Genomic DNA, 24269 nt, shown 5'->3' with positions numbered 1-24269 from the left:
GGAGGCATGGTTAGTAAGTTTGCAGACGATACCAAAATTGGTGGCATAGTGGACAGTGAAGAAGATTATCTAAGAGTACAACAGGATCTTGATCAACTGGGCCAATGGGCCAAGGAATGGCAGATGCGTTTAATTTCGATAAATGTGAGGTGTTGCATTTTGGCAAGGCAAACCAGTACAGGACTTACAGAGATAATGAAAGGGCCCTGGGGAGTGTTGTCGAACAGAGACACCTAGGGGTTCAGATACATACCTGTTACAGGTAGATAGGGTGGTGAAGGACGTGTTTGGCATGCTTGTCTTCATCAGTCTGAGCATTGAGTACAGAAGTTGGGATGTCATATCACGCTGTACGAGACACGCTGTAAGACCACATATAGAATATTACATACTATTCTGGTCACCCTGCTATATGAGGGATGTTATTACACTGGAAAAGGTGCAAAAAAGATTTACAAGGATGTTGTCCGCTCAACACTCCCCACCAGCCCCACCACACCTGGCACTTTTCCCTGCAACCGCAGGAAGTGCTACACCTGCCCCTACACCTCCCCCCTCACCCCCATCCCAGGCCCCAAGAAGACTTTCCACATCAAGCAGATGTTCACCTGCACATCGGCTAATGTGATATACTGCATCCGCTGTTCCCGTTGTGACCCCCTCTACATCGGGGAAACTAAGCGGAGGCTTGGGGACCGCTTTGCAGAACATCTATGCTCGGTTCGCACTAAACAATTGCACCTCCCAGTCATGAACCATTTCAACTCCCCCTCCCATTCCTCAGACGACATGTCCATCCTGGGCCTCCTGCAGTGCCACAATGATGCTACCCGAAGGTTGCAGGAACAGCAACTCATATTTCGCTTGGGAACCCTGCAGCCCAATGGTATCAATGTGGACTTCACAAGCTTCAAAATCTCCCCTCCCCCTACCGCATCCCAAAACCAGCCCAGCTCATCCCTGCCTCCCTAACCTGTTCTTCCTCCCACCTGTCCCCTCCTCCCACCCCAAGCCCCACCCCCATCTCCTACCTACTAACCTCATCCCACCCCCTTGACCTGTCTGTCCTCCCTCGACTGACCTATCGCCTCCCTACCTCCCCACCTACAGTCACCTTTACTGGCTCCATCCCCGCCTCTTTGAAGTCTGTCTCCTCTCCACCTATGTTCTCCTCTATCCATCTTCTATCCGCCTCCCCCTCTCTCCCTATTTATTCCAGAACCCCCTTCCCCTCCCCCATTTCTGAAGAAGGGTCTAGGCCCGAAACGTCAGCCTTCCTGCTCCTCTGATGCTGCTTGGCCTGCTGTGTTCATCCAGTTCTGCACCTTGTTATCTCTTTTACAAGGATGTTACTGAGATTGGAATATTTGAGTTTTAAAGCGGGCTGGATAGGCTAGTACTTTTTTCCTTGGAGCAAAAAAGGCTGAGGGGTGACCTTATAGAGGTTTATAAAATCATGAAGGGCATGGGTAAGGAGAATAGCCAAGGTTTTTCCCCAGGGTAGGGGAGTTCTAAAACTAGAAGGCATAGGTTTAAGGTGAGTGAGAATAGATTTAAAACGGAATTGAGGGGCAACTTTTTCCACGCAGAGGGTGGTATGTATATGGAAAGAGTTGCCAGAGGAAGTGGTACTGGCAGGTACAATTATAACTTTTGAAAGACATTTGGACAGGTACATGAATAGGCAATGTTTAGAGGGATATGGGCCAAATGCATGAAAATGAGACTAATTCAGTTTAGGAAACCTGGTCAGCATGGACGAGTTGAGCCGAAGGGTCTGTTTTCATGCTGTATGACTGTGTCCATAACTGCTTTATCAACTATCCTTTTATCATCTGTGATTATTGAGACGCAAGAAGAGTTGGATTTAATTATCAATTAAACTAAGAGTTACTTTAATGTGTTAATTCTTTTCTTAGAATCATAACTTTTACACCATTGGAGGAGAGGAGACCCATTCAGTCCATTGTATCTTTTACCATCTAATTGTTGTCTGATTCTGTTTTGCTGCCTTTTCCTTGACTTGTTATGGTTGTTAAAAAGGAAATATTCCTTTTTAAGCAGTAAAATGTCTGCCTCAGTAGCTGCTTGCTGCAGTGTGAGGTAGGTTTAAGTACAGGTGGAAATGGAGGAAACTAAATTTCCAAAACGTGCCATTTTGTTGAAAACTTGACATGACCCCACTCATACAGTTTTTGTCAGAGCACGTTTTTGTGTGCGGTACACTACCGTACAAAAGCCAAGTCTATATTTTAAACATGTAGAGAGGCAATTAATAACAGACTTGAATCCAGCATTCTGGCTTGAACAACTGGGCTCACCAGGATCACTCAGGTGAGTGCACAGCGAGGGTTCATTCCCAATGAAATTGACAAACTGGAAAGATTATAAAGACTGAAATTTCATATCTGTTTTGTGAGCTCAAGCTTTTCAAACTGTCTTCTGAGAGCACTTTAAAATGATGAGGAGGCGATGACCTGCTTGTATTATCGCTAGACTATTAATCTAGAGACCACTGTAATGATTGAGGACCCAGGTTCAAATCTTGCCATGGCAGATGGCAGAATTTGAATTTTAAGAAAACTGAAATCAACAGTCAAATGACGACCCTGCATCCATTCCTGGTTGATTTTTCTGACAGTCTGATTCACGAATGTACTTTAGGGAAATCAGCCAAACCTATCTGATCTGGTCTACATGTGACGCCAGACCCACAGGATTGTGGTAGAATTTTAACTGCCCTATGGCAGATAGGAATGAGCAATAAATGCTGGCCTAGCCAGTGACACACACAACCCATGAATAAATAAAATTCTAACTTTTTGTACTTCTTCAACCTGTCTTGGACTTTGCCCATGTTGCTGCAGTAAGTTTTCACTGTAGGATGGAAGCAGCTTATGCAGCTGTATCTGGGGCCTTTAATGAGAATCGAGGACCAATAACACCAAAGGCAGCTGCCTTTTTTGCAATCTCATCCTATCCCACTGGGATAGCCCCAGAACATTGTATATTGACAGGATCAGCTCCTTCGTTTCTGGTTTTGTGTTTTCTTATATAAACTTACTGGGACTGGTTACTGGACATAGGTTCTGTTTGTTTGAGGATATATGACAGGATTGCTCAGACAGATTAGTTACAAAGGTTCAGCAACTATTGTTACAAAAGGATATAGCTGCATTCTGATAGTATATGTTGCAAGGTAGACCGTGTGCAACAGCTGCTAGTCACATGTTCTGCATCCTGGTTACTTGCTCATTTCTATGCTCCCTCTTAAATTGATATTAGAAAAGAAATGACAAAGCAACAGTCTTGCAGGAGGCTTGGGCTTTCAAGGCAGGTTGCTGCTGACACTTGCAGTCATCTAGAACAAAACTTAAGTCACTGGAGACCCAGAGTAGCAAACAACACTCGGTGTAATCCAGAAGTTCACACTCTGAATTTCTCCCACTGATGTTTTATCTATTTGGCCCACCTCACTCCCAAGAACTGGATCCAGCATTGTCTCCTTTCTTATTCAACTGGATACATACTGTAATAGAAATTGTCCTGAACTCAATTGTCCCTTGCTTCCCTTTGCATTATCACTTTCCCAATCTATATACGAGTAATTAAAGACTAAAGATGTTTATGCAGATTTGTTCCTCTATATCTTTCCCATTAGTTAATCTAAAGATTATACAGACCAATGTAGTTATACCCTTCTCATTCCTTAGCTGTAGCCAACTTGATCTGTCCTTGAACCTTCTGAAACATTCTCATTGTCTGGTGTATATATCCAAAAATGCCAGTCCTCTTTATTCTTATCCTATCTTCACTAACACCTTGTAATCATGAATGTACTCCAATCTGACCTTCCTTAAGCCAGATCTCCGTTAATACCACAATATGATGATCCCACAAGGCAATCAGTGCCTATAACTGGCCAATCTTATGAACTTTACTCCATGCATTCACACACATGCAATGCATTCTGCATTTAGCCATCATTACTGTCTCCCTTATTCTGACTCCACCTATTAATTGTTTTCGATTTTAGCATGATATGTATTGAAAAATGTTTATTTCTAAGAATTTAATGGGGTATAACGGTACCAGATTGAGATCATCAGCACTTCTTGTATGTGAATATATTGACTGGAAACATCTTTTCTGTTCATGTTTAGGGATTTTGATGCTAAGTTGTACCTTTGTGAAGAAGCTTTTGGCCTACTGCCTTCTGATACTTTCCAAAGACTTTTGAACACACTGATTTTACCTTCATATATTTTAATTCTGGTTATCACAGTGGTCATTGCTATTACTGTTGCTGTTCAGAATCTTGGGTAAGTGTAGTAATTTCGTGTGTTAAATACATTTTTCAGCATTACTCTTTATCGTTAAATCAAAAAGCATTTGTGCATGGAGGTGGACAGAGACCACTGGCAGTAAATGATGCATAAGTGCTACGGTGGATGAACTTCCCCTCTGTTCTCCAGTCCCTTATGTTTGCCTGCATAAACATTTATTAATGTTCACCCTCCTGAGGACATCACAAAATGGAGGTGCCGTTGAATTCTCCATGCTGCCAGTGGCCTTTGGATTGAAGATGTACCTGTCATCTTTAATTGGCCACTTTTTAAAAAGTTTTTCATTGGATGTGAGTGTCGCTAGCCAATGCTGCATTTATTGCCAGTCCCAAATTTCCATTTCCATTCCTGGGCCATTTTAGAGGGCAGTAAATAATCAACCACATTATTGTGGGTCTGGTGCCATATGTAGGCCAGACTAGATAAAGTGGACACATTTCTTTTCAAGAAGGAAGTTAGTGAACCACATGGATTTTCACGACAATAACAATAGTTTGAGGGTCACCATTGCTGTGTCTAGCCTTCAATTCCAGATTTAAATTTCACCAGCCGCCTGGAAAATCTTAATTGCACCTCCTTGCAATATCATGTGTTAAGTTCCTATTCTGACCCGCGTTTATTGACCAGCCTAAAATCACCCTGATGATCAATCCTGCTTGCTTTGTAAAATGCTTGGCCCAGATATCACATCTGATGACAACCCCAATATATTGCAAACCTGTGAGATTTCAAAGCCTGCTAACCTTGATAAAGAGTGGATTTTCCTGGTCACTGGTCTTAGCAAAGGTATCAGATTTAAAGGCTCTGGGAGAACTGGAGAGAGATTTGAGTGTGATTCTGGAGGGCTAGAAAGAGTTATTGCATAATCTTTTTCTTTGTTCCTACACTGGTTTCTGTATTATTTGCTTCTGTGGTACATTTTAATTGTACAGCATTTCTCTCTTACACAAAAGGAACAGAACACAATGTTAAATGACCATGTTCTTTCTAAAACTTGTAAGATAACAATTTTTGTTTGAAAGGTCTGAAAGTCAGTGTCTTAATGAAACAGAAGTAATTCAATATTTGAGCTGATGTTGTAAGCAGAATGTTTACTTATTGATAATAAGTTTGATTCCTATATACATAACTGCAAATAACTTATAACTGTAACTTTTTCCCAGCTGTAGTTCAACTGTATTCCAGAGCACATCCATTAAAGAGCAGAACATGACAATGTTGAGGCCTGACATGGCCTACAATCTAATGCACAATGTGTTATTTGGTCTGCTGGCTTTAAGTACAATGAGGTATTGTAACCTATGGCATTAGTCCATATTTCTTATGGGCATTATTTATTTTTTTCTGAAAATCAAAATAGAATTTTAATGGAACGTAGTTCTAAAACTCTGACATTGGTGGCCTAACAAGTGCTCTTATTTCAGTAAGTGCCATTTTCTATAGTTTAAAAGCCTTTAAGCTGCTTTCATAGATATTGAAAGAAAGTGAATGACAGAGTAGGGTTCATGGAGGGTCAGGGTGGATCAGAGGGTAGAGTAGTGGGTGGCTAGGGACTGCGCAGTTGTGATTTGGAGGCTGTAGGGGCAGAAGCAGTTAGGGAAGGGGACAGGGGTCAGCTCCAAGGGGGTGAGGGGTTCCTGGTGGGCAGAAGGGACTGTTAGGCAGATTGGATTGAGTTTTGGGTATGGAGAAATAAGTGGGGGGTGTGGGAATTGGATCCGAGGTGGTGAAAGTGGGGAGCTGGGAGGGGTGATCAAGTTTGGTTGGGCTAGGATGTAGTCAGGGGTTGAGGTGTCGGGTCCATGGAGTATTGACTCAGGGGTTATTGGAACCAAGACAGTCAGTTCATGGTGGTGTTGTGAGGAAAGTGTTGGTCTTTGGAAAGTGAGCACGTTTGGTGGTGGTCAGGTCAGCAGTGTGCAGAGTGTTAGTTCTGCAGTAGGAGAAAGATTAGATGAGTGAGTTGAGGTTGTTGGTTTTATAATTAGCCAAGAGTTAGAACAAATTTTAATTGCCCTAACTTTTCCTGGCTAACTATTCAGGTGAGTCAGAACCAATTGAAGCCTCTGACTCCAAGTAGTCAGAGAATTATTTGGAAAGTTCCAGATGCCAGGTCAGAATTTTCAACTCTCCACTATTTGCAGAGACTGGTGCATCAGGACTTCCACGTGGTCTGTCATGCAATTACTGTCTACATTGCTACAATAACTATCTTCCTTTCTTTGATTTGTTGTTGTCACATGTATCTAAGTACAGTAAAAAGTTTTTTGTTTTGCAAGCAGTACAGGCAGACCATAGCAAACGAGGACATATAGATCATGGGGTGCTTAGACAAAGCCAGGCATACAAGGTTATGGCTGCACAGAACGTGCACAAAGTAAGATCAGCATTAGGTTTGAAATTAGAAAGGTCCGTTCAGCAGTCTAACAACAGCAGAGAAGCAGCTGATCTTGAACCTGTTGGTACATGTGTTCAAGCTTCTGTATCTTCTGCCTGATGGCAAGGTTGGAAGAGAGCATTATCAGGGTGAGAGGGGTCTTTGATGTTGGCAGCCTTTCCACAGCGATGAGAAGTACAAATAGAATTCATAGATGGGAGGTTGGCTTCCGTGATGGTCTGGGTTGTGCACACAACTTTCTGTAGTTTCTTATGGTCCTGAGCAGAGCAGTTGCTGTACCAAGCCATTATGCACCCACATACAATGCATCTGTAGAAGACCTGAGCCATTAATAAATGAGTTACACAGGAAATAAATTTCACAGACATTTTTAACATTTCAAATCCTGTAATCTCACGGTAAATTAGACCATTAATATATTCATGTCTCTTTATGATCTAATGCATGTATTATGAATCAAAATGCTAGATAATTTAACAGTAAATGTTTATAACGTTGCTTTAACTACTATTCATATTGTAATGCATTTGCAATTTTGAAAACATTATCTTCCAGAAATTCAAATTTGGCAATATTGGAATGATTCCTTCATTTTTCTTGAGGAAACTAATGCAAATGATGCTATTACAATACAACTTGAATCTTTTTCTATAACATGACTCTAAATTAAATAAAATGCCTTACTGAAATATATATACCTTCCCCATATTCTTGTACTACCTTGAGTTTAATGTTGCACATGATTACTTTCTGCAAATATTACAGCAATTTCAGCAAGGGGCATTTGCTGCCTATCTTTAATTGCCCTTGAAAATGTGGTGTTTTTCTGTCTTCTTGAACTGCTGCAGCATGTGGCGTAGGTGTTGCCATAGGGCTGTAAGGTAGAAAGTTCCATGATTTTGACCTAGCAGAAAAGAAGAAACTGAAATCTATTTTAAAGTTAGAATGGTATGTGACTGGGAGAAGAATTTGCAGGTGGTGGTGTTCCCATGTACCTGCTGACTGTATCCTTTTAGGCAGTAGATGTTGTAGATTGAGAAGAGACTGTAATTAACCTCAGATTTTTTTAGCTCAGTTGTTCTTTGTTACAGGATGAAATATTTGTGGACATCACATATGTGTGTCTTTGCATCAGCAGCAATTTGCAGCAGCCATTTATGGAGTCTGAGTCTCAAAGCAATTCGGCTGTATTCTCCTCAGTGGGTCAGTAACAAAATGTCTGATAGAATCGTAAATATTTATGTCTATTGTTCTACGTAATGAAGTAAGTGTGTATGTGGCTATTAGTTGTGGACTTCCATATTGCAGTAAAGTCACTTTTCTGCACAAATTTGTTCTGTACTATCAAATTTTTAATAAATGAAATGCCATCTGTGATTTCTTCAGCATAAAATTAAACATTCAAGGACTATATTAATCCATAACCAATTCAAAATTTGTATTTTTAATCAATACAAAGACATCCTAGCATTTTGAACATATTTGGCCAGAGCAATTTGCAATCATTTATTTGTACGTCTTTGTTGCCTAAATGTAGGAGTAATAAGTGGTCTAATTAATAACTGATTTTTTTTGCATGATATCAATATTATAATTTCATTGAACATAATTATGTGCAGACTTTACATAGGAACTGTGACTTTGCAATTATATGATTTACTCAAATCAGTTGCAGCAAAAATTAAAATTACGTTTTATTGTCACATGTACTCAAGTACAAGAGTACAGTGAAACGTGTACAAAGTCGCCACTCTCCAGCACCACCTTGGGTACAAAAACCTGAATTAAAAAACAAACAACCACCTTAGATACAAAAACCAAAACAACCATCTAAGATACAAAAACCAGAATTTAAAAAAAAAAGCAAAAATACAAAAAATAAGAGCCAAGAAGAAAAGGGAAGCATCCAGATCTAAACGTCTTGTCTCCATAAGGATAAGTGGGCCTCCCTCCCCAAAGCTTTGAGTGTGAGTGTGGCTGCCCCCACAGGCTCTGTGAACTCACAATTGCATGGTAACAGTGATTGGTTCAATAAAAACATTCACAGTAACTAAAAGTTGATAATAATGCAAACAAATGCAATAATGTGACCAGATTTTGCATTTTAAGATTGCATTGTGTTGCCAACATATGTTTAAAAGTGTACAGAGCTTATATATTAAGGAAATTCCTGTTAATTTGATTGGATTGTTAGCTTAAAATTAACAAGTGTTTATATTTTGATAAATCTAATTATTTGAATTTAATAATAATTTATAACTTGCCACGAGGTCTCAGTGGTCTGAAAGATACGTCTTTGTACAAAACAAGATTAATTTTGCTCATAATTAATACTCCATTTCAAACAATTTGTTTCAAACCCATTCGAGCTTGATAATGTACGTAGCATATCATTTTTTCTTTCAAAACTACAATTATATCATCCTTTTAAAAATACAATTATGAACCATCTAACAACTGGACGAGATGAAAACCAGTGTACTAAAGGTTTAAAAATACGCAATTTCAACTCTTTTTATATAAATAATGACTATGTCGAATGAGTGAGTGGTACTGTGGAGTTCATTTCCCATTGATCTGTCCACTTATTTCCGCCAGTTGATTCTAACTTGAAGAATCAACTGCTTCTTCCTATTTTAGTAACATCCACTGCCATCCACTTGCATTTAATTTCTAAGTTCAAGGCAATGAAGGACATTAGAAAATTTGCTCACAATACTGATCCTTTAGGAAATCAACTGCTCCGAGCTTAATTTTATAATCTTTTGCTTGCAGTTTTTTGGATGCCTTATAAAAATCTAGCTCAGCCAAGTTGTCTGCTTACCCTAGCAGTATTGGCATGACATTGCCTTTAAAAAGCCTGTAAGCCTATGCCATATTGAATTAAGACTAATGGATCTTTACTGTTGACTGTTTTGATTGTTTTTCTCCCCTGTTGGAAATGATTGTAATGTTAGTCTGTTTCTAATGTATTGTAATGCAACCTTTATGTTTTTGTAGGTCCGTGTGATGAGGTTTGCAGTTCCTATATTAATTTTCACTTACCTTTATCATGAGGTAAGTCTTACTTTACTATATATTATACCTGAGAAAGTAAGAACATTTAGCTCATCCACGTTAAGTTTCAGATGTTTTAATTTATGACTTTAGTTTACTAAAAATTGATTATCAGAATCACTTGGAGTCTGCAGATGATGTACCATTCTCATAAACAGGTATGATGCAGTCTGTCTTGGTGGAAGAATAAGTAGACCATCTTCTTGCCCAAATAGGGTAGAGGCAGAAAGGGGTCTTGGGGTACGGATACAAATATCAATAAATGCCCCAAAGCTAGTCAAGAAAAATGTAGATTAAAAAGCACTAAGGTTTAGTTTTGTAGAAATTGAATTCAAATGCAATCTTATGTTTAATATATATAGAACCTTGGTTAGGGCACATTTAAGTACCATACATAGTTCTGATTTTCACATTACAAAAATTGTACAGAAACATTGGACAACGTGTAGAAAAAGACCTGAAAGGGTACATCTATTATGAAAAAATGAAATAGATAAGACTGAGAGGTGACCTAATAAAGGTCTTCAAAATTAAAGGCAGAATTTTCCAGTGGTGATGTGGATCTCACCTCATGTGTAAAAAACCAATGAGAGACCTACGCTACAATTTCTAATGAAGACCTGCAATACATTCCCTCGGATTTATTTTTCTTTTATGCAGACCTCCAAGATCCATGCGCAGCAACAACATTGAAAACCAGAAATCATTTTGTCAACACAACAATTAGCACGCATGGATCTTTGGAGCAGCTGCAGCTAAGAGGGAATGCTGCCTGCTGGATTTTCTGCCAATCAGGCAGTTCAGAGGCACCAGTGCTAGTCATTTCAGAATCAGGTTCCCAGGGATGACAGAAGAGCCTGGCCAAGCAGACCAGCATCTCTTGCAGTCAGCAGAGCCACAAAGAAGACTGGCTGCTGCTAGGAGAGCAACCTCAAAATCCCAGGACTAAGGATTCAGAGGTAAGTGATTTTTTTGAGTAGTTTGAGTTTGATTTATTGTCACGTGTACCGAGATACAGTGAAAAGTGTTGATTTGTGTGCTATACAGGTAGATCTTACCTGCATCAGGGTAGCAGAACAGAGTGCAGAATACAGTCAGGGTAGCAGAACAGTGCAGAATACAGTGTTACAGTCGCAGAGAAGGTGCACAGAGAGAGATCATTTGAGACGTCCATTCAGAACTCTGATAACAATGGGGAAGAAGCTGTTCTGGAATCTGTTTGATACATGTATTTAAACTTTTATATCTTCTGGGACAGAAGAGGGTGGAAGAGCACGTAACTGGGGTGGGAAAGGTCTTTGATTATGTTGGCGCTCTTGGTGTAGCAGTAAGTATAGATGGAGTCAATGGATGGAAGGCTGGTTTGAGTGATGGACTGGGCTGAGTTCACGACTTTCTATAGTTTTTTGTGATCTTGGGAAGAGCAGTTGCCGTGCCTCGCTGTGATGCAACTAGATCACCATCCCGTCTACCTTCCCCAGCCCACCCCTCCTCTCTACTTGTTTCTGAGCTCCCTTCCCCCTCCCCACTTCTGAAGGGTTCCGACCTGAAACATCAACTTTCCTGCTGCTCTGATGCTGCCTGGCCTGTTGTGTTCCTCCAGCTCCACACTGTATTATCTAAAACATTGTTTTGCTATTTGTATTAAGCTCTTTCTAACTGTAGACAGCTTTGTTTGAGTATATCTTTCCTCTCTTTTGCATAATAAATTTGTTTTGTTGTAAAGAACATCTGCACCTTTTGCGAATATAATTCTGTGTAAGCACTACAAAAACTGACTACAAAAATGAAGCCTATGGCCTACGTTCGATGAAGTGAAGTTTAATTCTAGGATCTGACTTGTCCAGTATTACCAATAGCTGGAATCATAAAAAATATCTTAGTGGTTATCTCACTGAACGAGCAATCCAGAGGTCTGAAGTAATGAACTACTGACATGAGTTAAAACTCCTCCATGGCAGCCAGATGATTTAAATTCATTTCATTATGTAATTCTGGAATAAAAAGCTATTTTCAGTAACTGTTCTGTACACAAAACTACCAAACTGCCATAATCACATGATTCACTGATGTCCTTTCTGAAATAAAATCTTCCTCCTTGGTCTGCTGTGCATGTGCCTCCAAAGAAATGTGGTTGACCCTTAACTGTCCTCTGAATTGACCTAATGAGACACTCAGTTGTATTCAGGAAGGTAGTTCACCACTATCTTCTCTAGAATGAAAAATAAATGCTGCTCTTGCCAGTGACGTACACATTCTAAGAAAGAGCTCTGTTAAAGAAAACATTTGTCAGGGAGAAGGGAGAGGCCCAAATGACGACAACGTTGTTGTAGTATTATTATGATGATGATGATGATTATTATTAATGGGGGCCTGTTTGACCAGGTTTTGTCCGCTTCACTGTCCCATCGGCTTTTTGAAATCATGCTTCAAACTTTACTGGAGTGGCCACCTGTTCTTTTCTTGTAGGCAGCCAGCCAGCAACTTGTTTACAGTGCTTTAAGTGGGCTGGTGACCAATAGGACATGAGTCCTATGTTTTAACATTGCTGTTGTGTCAGTCAGTGCCATCAAGAACGTTTGGCCCTTGCTCACTCAAATGCCAGCTGTACTCTTCCTCCTGGTGTATCTATTTTTGTTTTCTTTTATGAGATATCCTGCATGTCCGTTTTAATTATATTAAACAGTTTTAAATTTAAATGTGGTAGGAAATCAAATTAAATGCCCAGGAGATAAAAGATGACAGAATATCATGAGTTGTCATCAGTTAAGGTATCAGTATCAGTGGAAAAAAAAATCACATGAAGAGTATATTGCTTTCTCAGATGGCTCTGCATTTTGTCATTATCTGTTTATCACCTCGGATTACAAGTATTTGTTTGTGCTGCTCTGCAGGCGAAATTAAGTGAGCTCTAGTTTTAACTATCATATCTGATTACATTTTATGAGGTGTTTTATCAACTGTTGGTTATAGCTCACTGGTTGCAATGAATATTTCAAAAGAATATTTTATGGTTTCCAACAGAAGTCATGTTAATGCAGGTGTAGAGCTTTTAACAAACTAACATTTCCAAGGTTATGTTAATGGATTGCTGTTGGAAAACAGTGTTCTACTCCTTATCCATTTTGTCTGTGACTGTGGAGATAACATAAATGTTTTTGTTAGGGCTAGTTCTGAAATGGATTTTGCATTCTAATTTTTGTTAGTGGGAAAATTGTAAAGTTCACACTTCATCAATGTCACAAACAGTGCAAAGTTTACATATAGATCATATAGACAGTTTGAACATGTGATTTTACATTTTTCATCCTTTGTGCATAGTTTCTTAATGAGCCAAAGTTCCATTTTTAGTTTTATAAAGGCCTATTGAGTACGTTACTGTTACAATTATTTAATGTGTAATTATGCAGTTAATGCTCACATTCAACCTATTGTAAAAGTTTATTTGTTCACCTTGCAATTTCAGGTTTATTTTATCCAGGCATTACAGGCATGTTAACACAAGACCATAAGGCATGGAAGCATATGTAGGCCATTCAGCCAATTGAGTCTGCTGCACCATTCAATGAAATCACGGCTAATCTGATAATCCATTTCTCCATTTTCCTGCCATTTCCCCATAACGCTTGATTCCCTTACTGATTTAATGCTTCTTATTGTTCTACATTCCAACAAGTACAGGCTCATTCTACAACCACTCCATAAAATAGTCCCTCCATAACCAGGTATCAGCCGAGTGAACCTTCTCTGTACCACCTCCAATGTCAGTATATCCTTCCCTAGGTAAGGGACACAAAACTGTTCATAGTATTTTATCTGTGGTACAGAAGTCCCTCTTTTTGGACCACCAAGTCTCTTTGTGAAATCTTTCCTTTTAAGACAACAAGTCCATAAGAAATAGGAACTGGAGTTGGCCATTCAGTCCTTCAAGCCTTCTCTGTCAGTCGATAGGTTTATGGCTGATTTGACATTCCTCACATCCACTTTCAAGCCCTTTTCCCCAAAACACTTGATTCCCCTACTGATCAAGAATCTATCTATTGCAAAACAATCATCCATTTGACTTAGGATATCTATTTTCTACATAGCATCTCTTTTACATCAGCAAGATCAATTCTTAACCTTTCTCCAGTCACACTTTTTGATGAATGAACATTATTTCATAGAGAAACAATTAGCTACATAACAGTCAACAGGCAAGCTATTCTTATACTGGCCTGTGTAAAGAATATCCGCTTTAGTATAACTGACTCCCACAGTTACCTCAACTACACATCCTCACACCTTCCTTCCTGTAAAGACTCTATTCCATTCTCCTAGTTCCTCCACCTCCATTGCATCTATTCTGATGATGCCAACTTTGACAATGGGGCCTCCGAAATATCCACCTTTTTCAACCGAGGATTCCCCAACACTGTTGTTGACAGGGCCCACAGCTGGGTCCGATCCATCTCCCACACTTCAACCCTCACCCCTCTGTTCCCTCCCTCCCACGACAAACATAGGCTCCCCCTTGTCCTCACCTACCATCCCACCAGCATCCACATCCAAAGGATCATTAGCTGCCATTTCCGGCACCTTCCCCTCCCCTCCCCTCCCTTGTCAGCCTCTTGCAAGGACAATCCTTCACTCTGAACAGCTCCCCCCACCCTATCTTCTACATAAAAAAAAACTTTTCCCTAGCTACCATCAGTTCTGGAGAGGGGTCACTGGACCCAAAACGTTAACTCTGATTTCTTTCCACAGATGCTGCCAGACCTGAAGAAGTTTTCCAGCAATTTCTGTTTTTGTTTGTGTTCCGCTATAATATTAGTAATAAAACCCTATACCTATTTCTTCAACAAGAGCTTATGTTTCAGCAACTGAAATTCTTTTTTATTTTAGTAGCTTCACAGAGCAAGGAACAACATAACTGCAATGTTTATATATTTACACATCCCTAAACTTGTTATGTGCTATTACAAGTTTATAACCCTGCATTTTGTGAATTAAATTTGATATATTGCCTTGCATTAATTGGGATTTTCTTAATTAATTGTATATATATCTGGTAGAAGTACATAAAATAATTCACTCACACCAATTAGAAAGACTGATGTAGTGCTTACAACTGAAATCCTGTCTCAGCTATATGGATATTTGCATTTGGCTTTTCTTGGACAGTAAATCGCTGGGACTTTGATACAGTGGAACAAAGTATTTAAATACATTGCAGTGGTCTATTTGACCTTGATCAAGCTTCAACCCTCTAATAACCCCCATCCCTGTGAGCTGGTCAGATAGTGGCATCCCTTGGGGGAATGTACTTTTGTTATCACATCTGCTGTTTTTCAACAAGAGCTCTGCAGTACCTATCCTCAGGCTAATAATCTGAGAAATGGGAACAGAATCATTATATTTGTTCAACATTTGGTCTCTTGTTCTTGTAGTTCTGGCCAAAGATAATGATTGAACTGTCAGATCTGAGGGAATTCTATGACCCTGATACAGTTGAATTAATGAACTGGATCAAGTAAGTTTTTCTATTTTCTACCTATAAAATCACATTTGAATTTTTAATATTAAAGTTGCGCCAAGTTTCTGAGCCTGACATATCATAACTTGTGTTTCCTGCTTTTGAGTTGATGCTTTTACAGTTTATTGGTTTGAATTTTCCAGATTATAATAAAAGCCAATAAAATACTCTCTAGCAGTGTGGTTTGATACAGGGCAGCTTTAGAAGAATCTAAGAAATTTTGTGCCGGAGTTTTGAGTTAACCATGAATATGAAATTTAAGGTAATTATGTTTTGGACTGACTAATGAATTGTAAGATAAATTAATGAAGAGAGTTGTATGATTTGCTACAACTTCTACTGATTAACAAGACTACATACGTGGCTTACTTACCATGGAGATTGAGGCCAAGACTGAAACTTAATGAGGGTAACATGTTAAATGTTCACACCTGAAAACTAGGCTGGAGCACCTATCTCGACTGCAGGCAGACTTCCTGTCTCGGCTTTTGGACAGAGAGCAAGGTCTTGCTGCAGTTGGTGTGGCCCTCTGAGAGGGGAAGGCTGCACATTTTCAGGAGGGAGAACAGTCTCTGGTCAAAGGGAAGCAGCCTATGGAATTCTAAAGTCTGCAGGATTCCTCATGGTGAGGCTGGGAGAAGAAATTATTCCAGAATAAGCCTTACAACAAATGCTGGATCAGTCATCAAAGCCCACATCCAATCCTTTGAATGAATTAATGAAACGTAGATACAGTAACTGATTCAGATATAACCTGTATTAAGGATTGAAGGGACTACTGTGAAGGAATAAAACTAATTGACAGTGCCCTAGAATTTAACAAAATGATGTTATTGGCAATAATTGCCATAAATAGAACAATTGCTTGCAACGATTATCTATAATTATCCTTAAGTTGCCCATGCACTTTTAAACATTCAAGTGTTTAATTTTAGTTGCGTTGACAGAGAAAACAGTTTCTTCCATTTATCTATCAAATCTCCCACAACTTAAGAAAACCTCCATCTGATCTCAGTGTTGTTCATTCTAGCAATGAATCTCCGTTTTACTAGATTCGCTCAGCAACTGGATTAGTGGTAGCATTCCCACCTGAGAATGTGTTTACTCTGCTTTAGTCATTTCCAGCAAGTGGCTCTGAATTTTGGGGTCACATGCAGGCATATATTTGTGTTGGGGTGACGTGGTCACTCTTCATGCTCATATGAATTGTGAAGCTGTAGAACCCTCCAGTTACACAAGAGTAACCGCCTACAGGCTGATACAATAATCATTCAGCCTTAGAAGCACTTTCACATCATGCCCTGTCACTGAAAATTATTCTGTCCTACAGAAGTAGTGTGAGGTGAAGGATAGTAAGAAAACATCCTGACAAGTGTTAGAACCATTTTGTTTTTGGATAATAATCTGAAATGGAAGTTGAACTGCTCAACTGAAAAATGGAAAGCCTGCAACTCAGAAACGAACGTTGCATGTTGTTGAGCTATGCTGTATAATGTTGCTTTTTGGATACAAAAAGAGAGGAACGCAAGACTGGCACTAAGACTCTTTCCAGTTCAGAAAATTCTGATTGGATGATTCAGAGTGTAAAAAAAACTGTGTGCCAAAAGAAGGAAAGAGTGAAACCTTCCAGCTTGCAGACAGCATTCTCCTTTCCCTGTGCTTTTTTTGGGGCGGCAGTGCAGAAGATAGAAAGAAAGTGCCAGAAATCTTACAAGAATGTCTTCATACAAGAAACAACTTAAGTATCTGATTGACCATCAAAAAGAAGGATGACCATCACCGCACAGACAACAGCAGATCATCATTGTCAAAATCAAAAGGGCTGAAAGGAAAAGAATTTTCTATCATGGGGTCTAGACTTTTGATCTTCGGAATTTTGTTTACCTTGTCGAGATTATTTTTTCCACCTATTTGTTAAACTGTTTATCTTTTGTCTGTCTTAATTGTGATTTTGTGTGTGTGTGTGTGTCTGTGTGTGTGTTTATTTGATTGTATAGAGATTTGAAGAGAAATAGTTTGTTCCATAAATTGGGAGATTTTTTTTATGTTCTTGTTAAAGATAAATGTGTTACAACTAATAAGTTACTTCTACTGTGACTGAAGAACCTGTTGTGATTTGCTTTTGTCCTGGGTATCAGCCAGACAATTCAGTCATTGTGGTGGTCTCACTGGGACTCTTACACATTTATATACTTGGCAATGACTTGTCGAACAAAGACACATGGTTATTGGCACGCTGTTCCCAGTTAAGTCATGATATAAGCAAAGCTTCTTAGTCTCTTTATCATTTAGGTGTATCTCTTCTCTTTTAAGGTGATGTGGTTCCATCAAATAAACTTTTATTCTCATTTGCTGTCATTAGTCACCTTCAGCTTCATTGCTGCCATGCACTACTCTCCCCCAAAAAAAAAATGGGGCTGCTTTGTCCTGGATGATATCAAATTTCTTGAGTGTTTTGGAAGCTACATTCAACCAGGCAAATGGGAGTGTTCCATTACACTCTTAACACATAACTTGTAGACAGTGCACGGGCTTTGAAGACCTAGGAGGTGACTTACTTCCAGTAGGATTCCTAGTGTCTGATCTGCTCTTGTAGACAAAATATTTATAGTCTAGTTCTATTTTTAGTCACCGGTAAGCCAGAGGATGTTGATTAGTGGGGAATTCAGGAATGGTAATGCAATTGAATATGATGGTTAGGAATGGTAATGCAATGGTGATGGTTAGAATCTTTCTTGTTGGAGATGGTCATAGCCTGGTACTTGTTTGACACATTCCACTTGTCAGCCCAAATCTGATTATTGTCTAGATCTTCCTGCATTTGGATAGACTGTTCAGTATTTGAGGAGTGGTGAATGGTGCTGAACATTGTGTCATCGTTAATGAACATCTCCACTTCTGACCTTACAATGGAGGGAAGGTCATTGATGAAGGGGCTGAAGATGGTTGGGACTAGGCCACTTCCCTGAGAAACTCTGGCAGAGATGTCCTGGAGCTAAATTGGCTAACCTTCCACAACTAGTCAGCTTTCTTTGTTTTAGGTATGTCTTGAGCCAGCAGAGAGATTTTCCCCTGATTCCTACTGACTCCAGCTTTGCTTGGGCTTCTTGATGTCACATTTGGTCAAATGCAGCCTTGAAATCAAAGGCAGTCACTTTCACTTCACCTTGGGAATTCAGCTCATTTGTACACATTTGAGCCAAGGCTCTAAGGGGGCTAGGCATTGAATGACGCTGGCAAAACCCAAACTATGCAGCAGTGAGCAGGTTATTGCTAACTGTGCCCTGCTTGATAGCATTGTTGATGACCCCTTCATTTCTGATTGAGAGTTTACTAATAGGGTCATAATTGGCTGTTTTGGATTTGTCCTGATTTTTGTTTACAGGATGTACAGGGCAATTTTCCACATTGCCTGGGTAGATTCCAGTGATGGCCCACAGTGTCTCTCAGATGCCCAGTCTTGAGTTGCTAGATCTGTTTGAAATTTCCTCCATTTAGCATGGTCATAGTGCCACACAACGTTTGGAGGTATCCTCAATGTAAACACCGGACTTTGTCTTCACAAGGACTGCACCATAAAGTCATGTTTGGTTTTCCCTCTTGTTGGTTGCCTCATCACTTGCTGCAGACACTTTCTAAATTTAGGATTCAACCAACTCAGTAGTGCCCCTTTCAAGTGGTGTTCAACATGGAATACTAATGCATCAGCCAAAGGTGGAGTGGTGAGTGGTAATCAGCAGAAGGTTTCTTTGCCCATATTTGACCTGATGCCATATGACTTCATGGGTCTAGAGTCAACAGTGAGGACTCCCAGGCCAACCTGCTCCTCATTATATATTGTGCAACCAACAGTTAGACAGGTCATAGGCCATTGAGACATGGTGATGGTGGTGTTCGGGGCATTTTCTGAAAGGTTAAATTTCCTGAATATGACAATGTCTGACTGTTGCCTGACTAGTGTGTGAAACAGCTCTCCCAATTTTGGCACTAACCCACAGATGTTAGTAAGGAGGACTTTTTTGAGTCCTTTGGATTGTGTTTGCCGTTGTCTAAATTGATATCAGGTATTCCATTCCATTTAATAATTTTTATCAGTTTTACACAACTGAGTGGCTTATTGGAGGACAATTTAGGAGTCAATCATTTTATTATGGGTAAGGAGTTAGATGTAGGCTAGATCACATAAAGGACATTAACAAAACATGGGTTTTTAATGACAACAATGGTTTCGTGGTCATCACTAGACTTTTAATTCAAATTCTGTTTGCTGTAGTGGGATCCTCTAGGACATCTCTGCAGGAGTTCCTCAGGGTAGTGTCCTTGGCCCAACCATCTTCAGCTGCTTCATTAATGACCTTCCCTCCATCATAAGGTTAGAAGTGGGGATGTTCGCCAATGATTGCGCAATGTTCAGCAACATTCATGCCTCCTCAGATACCGAAGCAGTCCGTGTTCGCATGCAACAAGATCTGGACAATATCCAGGCTTGGGCTGACAAGTGGCAAGTGACATTCATGCCACACAAATGCCAGGCTATGACCATCACCAAAAAGAGACAATCTAACCACTGTCCCTTGACGTTCAACGGTGTTATCATCACTGAATTCCCCCACTATCAGCATACTGAGGGTTACCATTGACCAGAAACTCCACTGGACTCACCACATTAACACAGTGGCTACAAGAGCAAGGCAGAAGCTAGGAGCACTGCTGCAAGTAACTCACCTCCTGGCTCGTCAAAGCCTGTCCGCCATCTACAAGGCACAAGTCAGGAGTGTGATGGAATACTCCCCACTTGCCTGGATGAGTGGATAACACTCAAGAAGCTTGACACCATCCAGGACAAAGTAGCCCTCTTGGCAAGACATCCACGAGCATCCACTCACTCCACACTGACGCTTAGTAGCAGCAATGTGCACTATCTACAAGAGGCACTGCAGAAATTCACCAAAGATCCTCAGACAGCACCTTCCAAACCCACCACCACTTCCATCTAGAAGGACAAGGGCATCAGATATATGGGAACACCACCACCTCCAAGTTCCCCTCCAAGTCACTTACCATGCTGACTTGGAAATATATCGCCATTCCTTCAGTGTTGCTGGGTCAAAATCCTGCAATTCCCTCCTTAATAGCGTTGTGGGTCAACCCACAGCACGCGGACTGCAGCAGTTTAAGAAGGCAGCTCACCACCACCTTCTCAAGGGCAAATAGGGATGGGCAAGAAATGCTGGCCAGCCAGCGACTCCCACATGCCAAAAAAAAATTAAACTTGGGTTTTTGGATTACTAACCCTACAAAAATCCTAATGTGCAATTTCCTCCCAACAAAGCATGACTGAATTGTCTGTTTCTCAGCATCAACTGGAGAAGTTGAAACTAATTTATCAGAGGCAGAGTATCCACATTGGCATTTCAATACGCAAGCAATCTCTATTGTATTCCCTGTTAGGATTCCAGTTCTTGAAGTTTGTGCTTTGATAATTGTACTTCTAGTGTTTATTATGTGTTTCTTGCACTCATTTTATGAAAAGGATTTAAGTTAATTTTTTTTTTTTATAAACTAAAGTTACCAAGAAAATGACCTATGAAGAAGCCTGGATCTTAATGCTTAGTATATTGTTAGTTGTTTTCTTTTCTCTTCCCAAAGGTCAAAAACGTCCAAAACTGCAGTGTTTGCTGGAAGTATGCAATTATTAGCAGGGGTCAAATTGTGCACTGGGAGAACCATAACTAATCACCCTCATTATGAAGACAAAAAGTTAAGAGAAAGAACAAAACAGGTGAATATCTCTCAAACAATTCGTCATATTGGTCTCTCTCACAGCTTTGGTCTTTTGATCTTCAAGCTTCCCTTCTTTCTCTTGACTTGTGTTGTTTTTATCTCTGGATGGCCTTTTTCTGTACCATGAACAAGGCAAAGTCAGAGGATTTTTTATTCTGGCTGCAGTCAGTTAATGTAATTCTCTTCAGCCTTATGTATGCTTATACTTTTCTTGACCAACCGAGAATAGTTTGTAACTTGCTAACTTTACATATTTACAAAAGTAATATCCTTTTATATTTCAATGCTTATATATTCCCTGGATCTTTACTTGGGAGAGAGTGACATCTATATTGCATTCTTATGGAGGCAGAGAGCCTTCAAACCCTTATCCTTTTGCTTCAAATAAGTCATTTCAAAAGTTGACACAGACTCCCAGAATCCCCCTACCTTGGTAGCCTTTCAGTACCGTGTCCTAATTTCACGTTTTCCAACTTTACCATTCCACCAAAAAGCATATCAATAAAATCAGCTATAAGGTTAGATGTTAGTTTCTAATAATAAAGGGTAGCTCTTACCAATTCATATTCCTTTTAGTACAGTTGGTCCCCAACTTATGAACATCTGACTTAGGAACGAGATCCCATATTGCTGTTAAATTTAAGGATTTGACATACAAATGTTCCATCATACTTACAAACAGATATTTCAGACAGTAAGAGTCTCTGATGGCATATGCTGACACAGTTGGTTAGAAGAAGTTAATTAGCCTTAAATTGGATTTGAAAACGCTTATGTCATTCTCTTTAAAGATCTATCAGATTTACTCCAAGAGTTCTGCAGAAGAGGTGTACAATATCCTACGGATATATGGAACAGACTACATCCTCCTCGAGGATAGTATTTGTTATGAAAGGAGACACAGTAGAGGCTGCCGTTTGAGAGACCTGCTTGATATCGCAAATGGTCATGTGAGTAACATTTGTTTACTCTTATAGATACCTAAAAGGCTGCCCTTTTTTTTCCAGGGAAAAGAAAGCCATGATTTGTCATTTCAGTAGTTGTAAAATCTTGCTTGATAATTCAATGAAATACACGATGGTTGACCAGCTGGTCATCCTGGGCAATGCCTGGAATTTCCTGCTTTAGAACTACAAAGCTGGGGTTCTGGCCTTGACCCTGACATTTTTAAGTAATTGACCTCACAATTAAAATAGCTACTTTACCTGGATTTACAAACAAATCTTGCTTTAGAGATTATTCTGATTATTAAATGCTAATCTGACTATGTCCGCCAGAAGAGATAATTGGCAATAGAAGCATCCACATTCAAAGGACCATTCTCCACCATTTCAGACAACTCCAGCAGAATGCCACCACCAAACATATCTTCCCCTCACTCCCGTGTCTGCATTTCGACAGGGTTGTTCCCTTTGGACACCCTGGTCCATTCCGCCAACACCAATCCCACCCCCTTCCCACAACACCTTCCCACGTAACTGCAGAAGGTGCAACACCTGCCCCTTCACCACCTCCCTGCTCACCATCCAAGGGCCTAAAAAGCAGCATTTCACCTGTACGTCCTCTAATTTTGTGTATTGTATTCACTGCACCCAATGCGGCCTACTGTACATTGGAGGAACCAAATGCGGTCTCGGCCCAAAACGTCAGCTTTCCTGCTCCTCTGATGCTGCTTGGCCTGCTGTGTTCATCCAGCTGTACACCTTGTTATCGCAGACTGGGTGACTGTTTTGCAAAACACCTCTGGCCTGGGCACAAGCTTGACCTGACCTTCCTGTAGCCGGTCATTTTAACACATAGTCCTGCTCTCATGCCCATGTGTCTGTCCTTGGCATGCTGCAGTGCTCCAGTGAATCACGGTGCAAACTGGACGAACATCTCATCTTCAGACTAGGCACTTTACAGCCTTCTGGGCTTAATATCTGAGTTCAGCACCATCAAATTGTGAACCAACTCCCATTTCTTCCCTTTTTCCTTTTAGGTTTACTTGTTACATTCTCTGTTACCATGTCCTCTCTCTCCCCTCTTTCCTCAACCCCCATCCCAGTGGGACTGCCTTCTGTTTCCACTCTGGCAGTTAGACACACCATTGTTCTACCATTCTCACATTCCGATCACTTAATCTGAACTATCAACATCTTTTCTCCACCAGCAGCCTACACACCGCAACCACCCCCACCACCAGCACCCACCCCACCACCCACAACTATGGTATAAATGCTGTCCCCTCCGCACTTCACATCAGCTCTGATGAAGAGTCATCTAGACTGGAAACATTAGCTTGCTCTCTCTCCTTGGATGCTGTCTGATCCACTGTGATCTCCAGCATCGGTTGTTTTCAATACAGATTCCTGCATCTGCAGTAATTTGCTCCTAAGTTAGGAGGAAAAGTCATTTTTGGCCAGTGACTTTGGAAAGTACCAATGCAAGATCAAGGTGCCAGCAACTGGAAAGCTACCATCTCATAGCAGTAGTATAAACACAAACAAATTTCTAAAAAGAAACAAAAATGGTTTGAAATTAAAGGGTGAATAAATGACAGAGCGAGCTAAGCTTGAAGATGTAGAATTTGAGTGCGTAACCATTAGTTTGCAGTATGGAATCCGATGTACATTGCAGTGATGAAACTAAAGGTTAATTATAGAACGGAATAGATGGATTAATTTCCCAGATGATTGAAATATAAGAGAAGGCAAGCCAAAAGATAAGCGCACCCTGTACAAAAGGTGGCATTTGAGCCAGTAAGTCAGAAAGGGGTGGAATAGATGATTCACAAAAGTTTTGGGAGGTAAGTGACTACTGGAGGTCAAAAGATAATAACAACAAGGTTTATGTTAAATGTTTCTCCTTACAAATATTATTATACTTGTAGTTTGTCGTGGTATCCATAAAATCTTGAGCTACACGTAGCTGAAATATATTGGCCAGTATTTGCCTCTTTCATTTGGTGTCACATTCACTTGGTAAAAGGCAGCAAGATACATAACCTGTCTTTTTAAGAGCAAGGCTCACCTTGGATGTAATTTTGGGATCCTAGCTAGTCAGTAAGACAGAAGCCAGTACATCTATTTGTTGTAGAGATAGTAGGAACTGCCAATGCAATCTGAGATAACAAGGTGTAGAGCTGGATGAACACAGCAGGCCAAGTAGCATCAGAGGAGCAGGAAGG

The 24269-nt window shown here is 40.1% G+C and overlaps 1 protein-coding gene across 1 annotated transcript in view; it reads left to right on the top strand.

Moving 5' to 3' along the window:
* The window catches only part of dpy19l3 (dpy-19 like C-mannosyltransferase 3), a 66852-nt gene extending 42853 nt beyond the window's left edge, over positions 1 to 23999 (top strand). Inside the window, exons 11-18 of the mRNA XM_048605980.1 lie at positions 4164 to 4322; positions 5510 to 5635; positions 7836 to 7947; positions 9745 to 9801; positions 15231 to 15313; positions 20966 to 21098; positions 21892 to 22050; positions 23973 to 23999. Of these exons, the coding sequence (XP_048461937.1) occupies positions 4164 to 4322; positions 5510 to 5635; positions 7836 to 7947; positions 9745 to 9801; positions 15231 to 15313; positions 20966 to 21098; positions 21892 to 22050; positions 23973 to 23999 (856 nt within the window). The remainder of the gene's footprint in view (positions 1 to 4163; positions 4323 to 5509; positions 5636 to 7835; positions 7948 to 9744; positions 9802 to 15230; positions 15314 to 20965; positions 21099 to 21891; positions 22051 to 23972) is intronic.
* The last annotated feature ends 270 nt before the right edge of the window (positions 24000 to 24269 follow it).

This window comes from Rhincodon typus, chromosome 15 (assembly GCF_021869965.1).
Source record: "Rhincodon typus isolate 14 chromosome 15, sRhiTyp1.1, whole genome shotgun sequence".
Classification (NCBI taxonomy): Eukaryota; Metazoa; Chordata; class Chondrichthyes; order Orectolobiformes; family Rhincodontidae; genus Rhincodon; species Rhincodon typus.
This window is presented reverse-complemented; position numbering and strand designations above follow the sequence as displayed.